The sequence below is a fragment of the Cupressus sempervirens genome, chromosome 2, assembly GCF_028749045.1.
Source record: "Cupressus sempervirens isolate cs-2001-9-10 chromosome 2, ASM2874904v1, whole genome shotgun sequence".
In the NCBI taxonomy this organism is placed as follows: Eukaryota; Viridiplantae; Streptophyta; class Pinopsida; order Cupressales; family Cupressaceae; genus Cupressus; species Cupressus sempervirens.
Genome location: NC_143119.1, coordinates 305,350,647 through 305,364,453, shown reverse-complemented (window position 1 = coordinate 305,364,453; position 13,807 = coordinate 305,350,647). Strand labels below are relative to the sequence as shown.

The 13,807-nt window shown below is 35.8% G+C and overlaps 1 protein-coding gene across 1 annotated transcript; it reads right to left on the bottom strand.

Annotated features, from left to right (window-relative positions):
• Positions 1 to 10,314: 10,314 nt before the first annotated feature.
• LOC149572290 (uncharacterized) lies at positions 10,315 to 13,225 on the bottom strand. Its single transcript, XM_089813507.1, has 2 exons — positions 12,898 to 13,225; positions 10,315 to 10,960 (listed from the first exon to the last, which is right to left on the bottom strand). The coding sequence occupies exons 1-2, from the start codon at positions 13,063 to 13,065 to the stop codon at positions 10,370 to 10,372; spliced, it is 759 nt and encodes a 252-aa protein (XP_089669633.1). The 5' UTR covers positions 13,066 to 13,225; the 3' UTR covers positions 10,315 to 10,369.
• Between the last annotated feature and the right edge of the window lie 582 nt (positions 13,226 to 13,807).

Genomic DNA, 13,807 nt, shown 5'->3' with positions numbered 1-13,807 from the left:
AATAGTGCAAGTACAACTGACTCAAAACAATGTTCATGATTCCCGGAATGCAAAAGTGACACTTTATCTCAGTGCGAAACAAAAAAGTGCTTCAAAATGATAGCTACAATTATCAGAACTGAAAAAGAGCTGCAACAAAAGAAATTACAGCTAAAACAAGAGAGCCCATGCCAAGAAAACGATCTTCGGGCCTAAAACACTCAAAATATCCACCATATAGAGAAAATGCCAAAACTATGATAGAAAGAGCAGAGGTCAAAAACTAAGAAAAAGGACTACATTTCTGAAAAGGTGACAGAACTAGCTTTCCAAAAATATAAAGTTTTCAAAAAATAGGCATGGGACGCAAAAGATATGCATGCCGAAGTCAAAAAAAGACTCCGTACTTCAACTAAAAAATGAGCAATAAAAAGACATCAAAACCTAAAAATACCTACACCAAAGTCTCCGTCTCGGAACTAGCTTTCCAGCACTTCTTTTGGATCGGAAAAATACCTCCGTATGCAAAAGTTATGGCCAAAAAACCACAAGTAGGTCCAAAACCAAATCAAGAGAGGTGCAAGCAAGGTCTTGGATGTTGATGATGTCATGATGACGTCAGCAAAACTAACGATTAAATTTGACGGCTAGAAAGCCGTCACCACAAAAAAGAGGCCATGTGGCAGTGCCACGTGGCGGACAGCTGACGTGGCAAAACGTTGAGCTGTCGTCCGTACTGCCAACTGTGCAGGAACACTGAGCTGGCACAGCTGACTAGACCCAATGGAGTAGAGCGGAGACTTTGGTGGAGAAATCAGGCGAAGGTGGCGGATCTACCGGCGGAGCGGCACAGGAGGCCAGCGCCTGAGTGGCCGGCGGGCTGTGCCAAGCCGCAGCGGTTCTGCGGCGACGCTGCCGATGGCAGCGGCCGGCGAGCTGCGCGGCGGCGGCCGCTGGGTGGTGTGGCGGTGGCCGCCCGGCGGTGCATGTTTTATATTTTGAATTTTTTTCGCACTGCGTCCGTACGATCCGTACGGTAGACCGTGCAACAAAAAAAATTTGCCTCCCGGAGCTCTGTCTCCAAAATCGAAAAGCTTTATATGAATCCTAACTGCAAACGGCCTTTCGGATCCAATGGTGATGTTTGTTTGGTCCTAAAGTGCTCCGAAAAATTGTTGATCCTCTGATTTGAAGAAAAAATGCACAAACAAACTAGGGTTTGCGACTTCAAATCACGGCTTCAAAATTTCTTCAATGAAGCAGCAACAGGAAGGCTCTGATACCATGTTGGAGTTGAGGAAAGCCAACTCCGAAGACGCCCAAGATCACCTGCATGCGAGAACCTGTCAAAGAGAAGCCATGAAGAGGAAGAGTATGGAGCAAGGGAAAAATCCCAAACGGACATGAGAGACCACAAGTATGCAAACACAATGAAAATGTATTTACAATATGCACAATATGTGATGTTATGAAAATACAAAGAGGGAGCTCGTTTATAAAGAGCTCATGGAAGCTTGTAGAACAAGCTGGAAGGTGGTAGAAGATAAGCTTGACAACTCAGCACATATCCACAAAAGGTGGAACATGCTAGAAGGGAACAAACTCCCGTGTTGTCAACAACTAACCACTACATGCATTAAATACAAAATATTAAATAAATGCATTAACCTAAGTAAGCTTAAGTAATAGAATAAATAATTAATAAATTAATTATTTACTCTAACACAAGGAACAAGGCATGACTAGTTTGTAAGGGATATGCATAAGAAGAAGGAATTGAGTATGGAGAGACTTTTGCTCCAGTTCCAAGATTGGAAGGTGAAAGAATTTTTCTTGCATATGTTGCTTACAAAGGTTTCAAAGTTTATCAAATGGATGTGAAGTTTACATTTCTAATGGAACACTGGAAGAAGAAGTCTATATTGAACAACCTAAAGGATTTGTTGAATCTAGCAAGAAAAATATGGTGTGTAAGTTACACAAAGCTTTGTATGGTTTGAAGCAAGCCTCTAGAGCATGGTATGAAAGGTTACATACTTATTTGGTAAAGATGGGTTTCGCAAGGACTAATGATAACAATAGTTTGTACCTAAAAAATTGAATTTGAGAAGAAGATACTGCTAGCTGATCTTTTTGTTGATGATATCATATTTGGAGGACAAGATTTATCGTGTAAAACTTTTGCAAATGAAATGAAGAAAGAGTTTGAGATGTTAATGTTGGAAAGATTAAATTATTTGTAGGTTTACAAGTCTATCAAGAGAAAGGAGGAATATACATTACACAATCAAACTATATCAAGGAGATATTGAAAACTTTTGGTATGGAAGAGTCAAGATCAATTGAAAAACCTATGGCAGCTAGACATAAAATTTCAAAGAATGATGATTCTGGAGAGATAAATCAGACATTGTATAGATCAATGACTGGAAATTACAATATGTGTTCATAATAGACTTGACATTGCATTAGTAGTTGGAATAGTTGCAAGGTTTCTTCCTAATCCTAAGGAGAATCATGTGATGGTTGTGAAAATAATAATGAGATATCTAAAAGTCACAAAAGACTATGGCTTATGGTACAAGAAGAATGAAAATTTTGAGCTGAAAGTATATACAGATATTGATTGGGTTGGTAATGTTGATGATAGAAAAAGCATTAGTGGAGTTACTTTCTTCCTAGGAAAGAGGTTGATTTCACGGACAAGCAAGAGGCAAAACTATATTTCACAATCCATATAAGAAACTAAGCATGTTGTTGTAGTAATGAATTGTTCAAATATTGTCTGGATTAAACAATTAGTAAAAGGTATGAAGGAAGAGTTTATTGAACCTCTAGTGATCTATTGTGACAATACAAGTTTTATAAGCATTTCAAAGAGTCATGTGATGCATACAATGACAAATCATATTGAGATCAATTATCATTACTTGAGAGAGATAAAGCAAGATAGATAAGTGAGGCTTGAATATGTGAACAAAAAGGAGAAGATAGATGATATATTCAATAAGGCATTACCTAAAGAAGCACATGTGTACCTAAGAGGCAAGTTAAGGGTCATTCCCCTATCTAAAACATACTGAGGAGAGATGTAGTATTGCATCAAATATTGTCATCAGAATATCTTACATATTGATGTAGGAGATCACATTTGTGGATCTGTCTAAAGGTGTGGAGGTGTGGAGGGATGTGAAATAGTGAGAAGAACTCAAACAGAAGTTGTTACCTCATGATAGAGGAAATACTATAGATTATAAATACTTGATATTTGTATGAAAATAGAGATGTCTAGCATTGAACTTGATATGGTGACTAGAATGTCTTTGGCATTGTTGTCAAAGGGAGAGAAAGCTATAAGAAAGAAGGGGAGAAAGATATGAGAAGGATATAGTGACCATGAAGGAGAAATATAATGAATGAAGCAAGAGGGAGGCAAGAAAATAGAGAAAATAGAGAATGCTATGAGACATAGGGAGTGATACACAAGATTATGAGAACATGAAGTTGATATTTAGAGGGGGCATATTTGAGATGATGAATGAGAAACAAAATGAAACTAAGGATACTAATGAAGATCTACCTATTTGAACATAGAGTGAGATGAGAAGTGAAATACTTGAGGTGTTGGTTACTTTTTGGATTGTATGGTAACTTGGAAGATGTTGTATTTTGATGTTGTTGTCATCAATGCCAAAGAGAGAGACTACAACTATGGAACAATTGTTATGTTGTCATTGATGTCAAACCTTACTGCTAAGACTTTACTAATAGTGTAGAGTGACATATCATTTGATTGATGAAGAGGATTTGAAAAGACGACATAATGAGATGACCTAGTGAAAGGTTGAGTTGAGATGTGAAAGTGTGATGGAATTATAATGGGCACTTGATAAGTTAGTGCTTGACAAGATAATGTGTTGTTTATTCATTGCAATAAGCAAGGAAGAAAGATCTATTGCGAAGTAAACGAGTTAATTGAAGCAACCGAACTAATACACTTGATTGTGTATCTGAAGCAGAAGATTAAGGAACTTAAGCATTTTGTCGAGAAGAACAACATTAATAGAGTATCAATATTGGTCGAGTGACAGATAATGTCGAGTGACAATAACAAATGAGTTATGCAATGTAAACCGAGTGAGATAGTTTAGTGATGACCGAGCAATATAATATAGTTATGACCGAGTGTCAACAAACTAACAATTCGAGAAAGAATCAAGATCTTTGACTAACACAATTGAATTTTCAAAATGATCAAAACATGTTGATGATAAGGATTGATGAGTTGGATTATTTAATGCATGGAAAGGATTAGTTGAGCAATCAAAGGCTAAGATTCAAGGAAATGTTTCTAGAAGTTTCAAGAATGAAAAAGAAGAATAGAAGATGGATAGATTCATTAAATTTGTTGAATCTAACCATAAACCCTAAGATCTACGATTATGTTTAAGCGGCAAAAGATCTATGCTACCTATTTAAGGAGACAAATGAGATATTTTAGATGATTGTTGGACCAAAATTTGTGGAGACAAGTGGAGAACAAACTTGTAAAGGAGAAGAGTGAATTTTTTGATGTAGGAGATTGCTTGAAGAGTTTCCAAGTAGATATGAGTTGTTGAGAGAGATGGGGTCCAATCAATGAACCAAGATTGAGTTGAATGGAGATCTGAATTTGCAAAGTGAGTTGTACGTTATCAGATCAAACCTAGTTGTTACTTTCTAATCATTGTGGCACTAGTAAAATCCTTTAGCAAGGTGATATTCTAAGGGAATATTCTCGTCCTCTAACAAAGCCACTCCTAATAGGGTGATTTAAATCTTTTAATAGGGTCACACTTAATAGTGTGTTTTGTAACCTTTAATAGGGTTGGCTCCTAATAGAGCTCACTTCGGAAGACTAAAAAGTGGTAGTATGTTACTTGGTGGTTTTTCCTAAATTGGATTTCCACGTTAGATACTAGTGTTAAACATTTGTGTGGATGTTTGTTACATTTTTATGCTACTTATTGTTTTAAGTTTGAAGTTTATTGTTAATTGTGACATTATTTTGCTAGTCGACATATACTGAACAGAGAGCTGAAATGGAATGAATGAGTTCAATGGTGATGAACTATTTTATTTGATATGTTGTTCATGAGTTTGATTAAGTTTGTTGTTGTTAAAAGTTGATTTTATACATCTAGACCTGAGGACTCACGTTGAGTTTTGATGAAATTAAAATAAAATAAGACACGTATTTAAGAGCAGGTGTTCATTAAGTGTCATATGAAGTCTATCATGCATACTATGTAAAAAAATACACTAAGGTGGGTGTTAAATAATCATGAAATTGTATACCAATATGGTGCTTATAATATATGACAATACAGGGAGAATATGCCTCACATAATTCATCCATATCTAGTGTTCCCATAAGTTGTGTATAATGGTCAGAAAGTTTGAATTATGAGATGGATCATACTACTAGTGAAGTTGTTTGAATGTTGTTATGACTTGATGTGGCAAGTAGCTCATAGCATGTGCTTTCTAGAGATCACATGAGGATGGTTTTATTTCAACTAGTCAAGTCTACATTGGGATATGCATAATGTGTTCTACCATTTGGTGATGTGTGTGGGTTATTAGACTTAGCCTACTACACATTTGATTTAGGACATATTGTTTTACCCCCATGATTGGTGCAGGAGCACCTAGGCTAACCTCTACTAGTTAGTCAATTTTGGCTTGTACTTGACTCTAGCCAAGTTAAGAAGTTAGTGTAATTTGGTTGAGGACCTTAGAAGGTCTTGTTTTATGTTGGCTAGGTGAATTAGTCACCAAGACTAAGGTCACACAAATAGCCTTTGTTAGTTGTCATTTAATTTCTTAATGTTAGGAGTTAGGGAGATTGAGTCATTAATATGTCTTAGGCCTAAGAATGGTTAATGGTTATTTTATAAATATGATGATCATGAATGATCTTGGATCCTCAGAATATGTGAGGATAAGAAGCCTATAATATAGGATTAAGGCATCTATCAAAGTTGCCAAGTGTTGTAAGAATGTTGTCATAACAGCATTTTGCACTTATTGCAAATATTCCATGCAACATGGATAGCCTTGGATTCCTTTGATTGTGGGAGGTTATTTTTGACCAAATGGGACCTAGAATGGTGGAGAAGACACCTAATGGAGTTATGGCTCGAATCTCCAAGCATTGGTTGTATATTTGTAAAAAAGTTTTGAGTTAATGAAGTGCTGGAAAACTCTGTTTTTGAAGTGATATTTCGGTTTTTGAAGGAACAGTCATACTTGAAGCCAAAAACGTGTTGATACAGTGGTTGAGGCGTGTTTTATAGTCATTTTGAAGACTTTTTCATTTTATGTGTTAAGGGTTTAGAGTAGATTTATCATAGTTTTCAAGTTGTTTTAGTTCAGGCCTTTCTTTTGGTCACACTGTGACAGATTTTGTAAAAATGGCTCCCACATGAGTTTCAACCATGGAAACACTGAATAAGTGGTTGAATATTCAAGTGGGGCCTCTGTACATATTGTATCTAAACTTAGGAATCATCATGAGCAAGGGAGCTAGCTTTATGATCAGGCCCTAGGCGAGTTTGACATACCCGGTTAGAGGCTTGACAGGGGGAAATCAAATCATTTCATGTGGGGAATGGGAAGTACAGCACGTCCCCAGGAATTTTTATGGTAGGTTTTCATGTTATTCATCCATCCTAAGCATTGGGAAGTCGTACCAGTCCATTAGGATAGGTCTTGAGCATTTTTCATCAATCCTAGACAAACTGTCCTAGAAACTAGGCCTTTTAGCCCTGTTTCTCCTTGATATTAGGAAGGAGGCGTACGGTCACTTTGAGACCCAGAACCCTTAATGAAAGTTTTAAAACTTCCAAAAGGGTATCCAAATCAAGTTTTATTTTTCTGAGTTGTTTGGGAAAAGTTTACTAAAAAGGGGAAAAACGGACTGGTAAAGGCTACTAGAAATAGGCTTATTTTTAAGATCTCTTTTGATGAAATCTTGAATCTGATAAACCCATGAGCCAAGAACCTTCCCAAATCAGTCAAATGGGATGGAATATGAATGAATTCAATGTGAAGAAGGTTCCCACAATGAAGTTTGAAATTTGTGAGGTTTTAGTGGATTTGGCACTTAGATCCATCTAAGTGAAAGTGAGAAAGAGAACCAAAATTAAGGTGTGGATCATCCAAGGTGGAGTTTTCGAGGTGTGACTCTTGTAGTAAAGAGTTAATAGGATTTAGTTAATGATCTAATCCTATTAGGAGATCCTATAGAAGCATAGGATACTAGGAGATAAGAGAAATCTCTTGGTGGGAGTGGAAAACTAAGCCTAGGAGTTTTATCTTACACCAATGATTATCACCTAGATGTAGTGATTGTCAAGTGGAACATTCTCATCAATGAAATATGGATTTTCATGATTTTGTAGTCATGAAATATGAAAATGAATTTAATTTAGAAAATGCAAATGAGTCCTAATAAAACATCATAATGTGACAATGATAGGAAATACCTCTTGTGAAAGAAGGTTAATAATAAATCATTCACGAGACACAATTCTCATTTGAAAGTTTAGTTTGCAAATGGGGTGGTAAGCTAAGTGAGCTTGACCTTTAGGAAAAATAGGATGATTAAGTGTGCATGAGGTAGAGTAGTGCTAGGATGTGTGATCTCCCAAGAAGTCTCAATGCTTTACCCAAGAGCATCACCTAGTGTAGAGTTATAAATGAACAATTGATGATTAGTAAATATACATTCATGTGAACCTTACTCATGAATGTTATGTTAACGAGTCTAGTTTAAAATTAGATCTATCTTAGCCTTGATACAACTTTGTAATTTGACATAAACTACTATATATGTGTCTATAGATGAGCTATATAGGCTCTACAATGAATTGTTCATAAGCAACAATGGTCACGAAAGCTTTTATAAGGGACCAAGCTAAACGGATGGGTTATTGGGGAAAATTTGGTTGTTGAGTATGCTAGAGTCAAAGTAATAATAGAACAAGTGACCTAGGAAGTTAAATTATTTCATTCCTATGAGCATCACCTAGATGTAATTAGTGTTATTCACATGTCATGTCTGTGAGAGAGGTTTATATGAACCACTACTCATCAAAGATAGCTAAATGCAGGTGACTAAAAAAGCTAGTTAGTCAAATCTTATTAAACGTCAAAATTTTACACATTAAAAAAATACCTTATACTTGTCTATGGATGAACTAAAAGGACTATATTTAATGGTTCACGAGGTACAACACTATCGGAAGTTTTTTGCAAATGAGGTTGTTGGCTAATTTGAATTAATCTTAGGGAACTTCATGTCTAAAAGTACTTAAATTAAAATAATACTAGAATAGGTGTCACGTCTTCATTTTTAGATATAATTTACTTATAATTAAAATAATAAAATATTATTAAATAAATAATGATAATAAAATCATAAATTAAAATTATAAAAAATAAGAAATAGTTATTATATATTATTATTATAATATAAATAATAATATATGATATAATGTATTATACATATTTAAAATAGTCAATGGGCCCTTGATTTACTAGTGAAGTTGAATAGCTCACAAAGAGCCCACCAAGGATTAAGTCTTGTTGAGTGCAAGGCTTCGGGACATTGTAAGGGATGACGTCAGGATTGTGCCACAAAACAATGAGCAGTTGTTGCTAGCAAAAATAAGCTTAAGCAGCCGCATAGGGACATGCTCTAATTTGTCCATAGAATATAACAATTGTATTTTAAAAGACAATACAATCACTCTCTTTGAAAAATATTTAAAGTTTCTAATAGCTTTGGGTAGAAGTTAGAAGTCATTAATTATTAAGAGATAGAGGGTTTAAATTATTAATCTGTGAGTTGAAGCTCTGAAAAAAAAATCAAGATTTAATTATTTGACTCAATGAATCTAACATAAGTGTTTGCATGGTTATGGATGAATATGTTGTCTGTCTGATCTCCCTGTTTTCTTTTGTGATTCAAAGAGATAAAGATCCTCATCATACAAGCTTTAGGAAATAGAGGTTTTAAATTAGTCTCCCTGTTTTCTTGTGTGATTCAAAAAGATAAAGATCCTCATCATGCAAGCTTTAGGAAATAGAGGTTTTAAATTAGTTAGAAGTGATTAATTATTAGGAAATAAAGGTTTTAAATTAGTTAGAAGTGATTAATTATTAGGAAATAGAGGTTTTATATTATTAATATGTGGTTCCAAGCTTTCAAAAAAAAAAAATTTATTTAAATCAATAAATCTAACATAACTGTTGACTAGTTGTGGATGAATATGGTGTCTATCTGATCTCCATGTTTTCCTCTGTGACTGACAAAGATAAAGATCCTCATCCTACAAGCTCTTAAAAATGGCTTCTCCGTTAATTTTAATATACCTTAAACATATATATATCTTAAAATCAATTCTACAACTATAGGTTTCTCATACCATATACTATCAGAATTATCCTTCCAACAGGTATCTGCCAATAAATCCAAACCACCCCAAACATGTTGTGTACTGCAAAATGTGAAAATAAGGAGATCTATTCTATATACTGGGGTAACTCAAATAAGAGACAAAAATAACATCCCAATCACAAGGAATAGCTGTATTGGATATCCTTCCTTTAGCACCTCCGTTCATATGTTCAGAAGCCACGTGGACAACTTGCTTTTGAATTGTACATGGCCATTTGCCGATCAACCTAGGGAGCAGTACAACCACTGATATGATGTATTTTCCCTTGTAAACCTCTGTTGTTCTCAGCGTGCTCTTCAGTGACCTTAAAATGATGATTTTTTTGATGGAGTCACAGAGTAGTTTTTGCAAGAGAGTAGATTCAGGAACTGTTGAAATTGGGAGATCTTTTAACTGTTTAATAAATTCATCTTGTTGGGATTGAAGAGAAGCAAGAGTTACCCAGCATTACACTACAATGGAAGCATCCACACCATACTAATATACTCAAATCTATTCTAACTCCTAAGAAATTGTAACTATTCCTAAATGAAACACCGAGATATAGAATTGGTTAGCCATATTTTAGAAATACTGGAATGCCCTCCCAAATCATTTTTTGTTCTTTTACCAAAGGTTAAAACTGTGTACTGGGTATACATGGAAGAACTATTTCCTCGCTCCGGAAGCCTAAATGCACTCTTTATCCCATATAACATGTTAAGGTTGTAAGAGCCAGTGGAATGTTTAATAGGAAATCACGAGTCTTGTCCATCCGGATTCCAAACACTCGAATCATAGAAAAGCACCAACCAGATCTAAAACTGATAGCGAAGGCTACACAAAATCATTTTACCAAACCAAACACCTTTTAAGTTACAGATGTATAAAGAATTAATGTGAATTTAGATTATTACAATAGCTTGCAGGGGAGGGGAGGGAGGTGTTGGAGAAGAGCATTCTTCTACATCAACATCTTCTCTTCTACTCAGAGAAAGTGATCGTGTAAAATGGGATGTAGTATCCAAGACATAAAGAACACCCACCATTAGACAACAGGAAACAAACATGGGAAGGGGCCCAAATATCCACAAAAAGAGAGGGAAAGAGAAGTAAAATGCCTTGAGTCCCAACGACCAGAAGTAGCTTCCTCTGTTCAATACTTTACTCACAAAACGAATTGAGGAGTCTGCTGGCAAATACTTATCCTTTGGCACATTTATCAGAAAACTCACATGGGTGTAGTAACGTATTGACTGAACATTGCACACAAATGCTATCAGGAAACATATGAGAATGGTGAAGTACTTTATAGAAGAGCCAATCCTGCTATGATCACCATATATAAGGGCATCTCCTGCACCAGAACCCTTTGTGCTGCTCACTAGCACACCAATCAATGAGCTCAGTGTGATGGCTGTTGATCCAAGCAGAGTGGAGGCCATTATGTTGTTCCGCAGTGTCTGAATTGCAAGCACCCCATTCTTAATTCCATCCTAAAGGCAACAAAGACCACAATGATGATCAGAGAAGACATTAATTTTAATCAAGGTCAATGGTACATCAAGAGTTATGACTAAAAGTGTAAGTTAAGAGTAATAAGACACTTTTCAAAACCAGGAAACAGAGAATCGGGACACTTTTTTCCAGCAAACTTCGCGATTTTAGCCTGGCCCAAGTCCAGGGTAAGTCACTGGAGCCTCAATCAACAAATTCGATTAGTAAGCTACTTATTCAACTAAGAAGTCACTTATTGCTACCAATTCAACTTAGAAGTCACTTATAGCTCATATCAACTTAGAAGCTACAATTGAAATCCAAAAGCTACCACTGTAAATTCCAACAATAGGTGTTACTTTGGAAATTTGAATAAAGACCTCCATCTTGAAAACCTTGTAGCCTTGCCATTAAAACCCATTGACTCCAAAATATTATTGGTTTTAAAAGGACAAACCTTTTCTATTAATAGATTACAATCAGAGGATGTAAATTTGAGCCCAATCCTTAACCCAGGTCCCATTCTATTTCAACCAAAAAATAGCATGAATGCTATTGTTTACATCCATCGACATTTCAACTAGAATATTCCTATTACTGGAATAATTATTTTATTGACTCCGATCAAAAGATTGTAAAGTTTGAGATCTGTTCAATACAAAAGCATTTGACTGAAAAATAACACAAATGATACAGACTTCATACATTGGAACTTCAACTAGAATCTGACAAGTGAGCACAGAGAATAAAAGGAAAGGATGAGGGAATAACTAAACATCACATAATGAAAGGGAAACCCAAAACACAGAATGTGAATATCAAATGCAAGGGAAGACTTTTTCGATATGTTTTAGATGAAATGCACAGGACAAGAACATAAATCACAGATGCATATGTAAGGCTAAACCCTTATGCATCCAACCTACTGTCCATGGATTCGCTAGGACTTGAAATTCGCATTTTTGGTTGCTCTATATCCATATTCAATTGTTAGAACTTAGAACCCTTTTTAAACAATTTCTGTTACTTTTCATGGACTTGCTACGAATTGAACCTAGAATATTCCATTTGCATTTGGGTTGCTCTATCACAAAGCTTAGACCTACAATCTTCAATTTGCATTTTGGGTTGCTAGACTTTCCTGGTAATTAGGATTTGGCACATTTCCACAAATAGTGCAGATCCATTAGAATTGCCTACTGACTGAACTTGAGTCGCCCTTGTGGCTTGCTCATGCCAAATGGCTTTGCGATTAAATCTCCTCAATAGTTGACAGAAATCTTCTAGGCATATCATGAACCTTAACCTCGTCAAGCCCAAATAGGTCCCGATCTTCTAAGCATATCATGAACCTTAACCTCGTCAAGCCCAAATAGGTCCCGTGGAACTGTTAACACTATCTACTTGTTTAGAAGATTATCTATGGGAATTCAAGTATAGAATAGAATGAATTTTGTGATCCATGTATGGATATAACAATCAATTATTTTTATTTTATGGATGTTTCAGTCTAACTTGTACAAATTCTAGATCCATAGTCATCTCTCCAAAGAGTACACATGAAGATTGGGTTTAGATCTAAAAGTTTCAATAGTTCCTTGCCATAAACTATCAAACAATGTGGGCTGTAGAAGCCCTTTAACATCTGAGGGTTTTGCAACTATATAGCAAAGAGGTTTGAACATAGGAATATCCCTAAATATATGCTAAACAGATGAGAAAAAGCCTAAAAACTTTAAAAACCTAACATTACAGGGGTTCTGGGTTTTAATTGATCCTACTTATCTTGGGTTTGATCCACTAAATACGATTGTAGTTGAGCATAACATCACTATATATAACAAAAAAAATGATCGAAAAGGAAAAAAAATGTTTCATTCGTATGCTTGAATTGAATTAGATACGTCAAATAATGGGGGAAAGATTGAGAGCTTACGGCCATCATGGTTTCGACCCAAATTTCTCTGTTCAAGGCATTGAGGCCAACGACAGTAGTGGTGGGATGTTTGACGATTCTGTAAAGAAGCCAGGCATGGTAGGCACACAATATAAGTAAGCCTGAAGGAACCAAGGTTATATCCAGATACTGCTCATGAAAACCCATTATTCTTTCTTTTCCGAATGCAATTTCAGGAATTGAGTGCTCTAGAAAGGGAACAAAATCTTAGTTTAAATGGCACTTATAATTTTTTAATTACAGAAACTTTGTCGAAGTTGATTGCGGCAGGTAAAGAGAATTTTGACCCGCCATCGCTTTTCAGGGCCTTTTTGGCGCTTTTTTGTGGCCGTTAGCTAAATACCAGATTTATGATTTTCGATTTTTGTGCTCCTTTTATAACGAAATTGTTGGTTTGCCTAATAAATGAATCTCCCAAATGTTACAATTAAAATAGTTTCATCGATAAACTTTGAAAAATATAAATAATTAGGGTTTCTTGTTTCATGCGAACTTTTAGTTTTCTATGTACGGCTTTTCGTATGAACTTTCTTTCTGTAAGCACCACTTGTCACATTGCATTTACTGCGGGAGTTTTTTAGTGTAGGATAAAATGGCTCTGGCCAGTGGTGAACCAGGTGTTTCTGGTGTTCACGCTGCTGCTTCGATCTGCCATAGCGCCACCGTAGAACAAATGCCCGTGCAAGTTTGTCCCGAAGGTTTTTCATGAGGTAATCCTGACATTATCCTTCTTTTGCAAGAATTTGATGCTGCATGTGATTGGTTAGAACAGCACACCTTGATAGGTTATTTTGTGGGTAGGACTCCTCCTAAAGCTATGCTCCGAGAATGGGTTAACAAGAGCTGGACTCCTCATGGAGTCCACCTTGATGTTGTGCAAAACCTTACC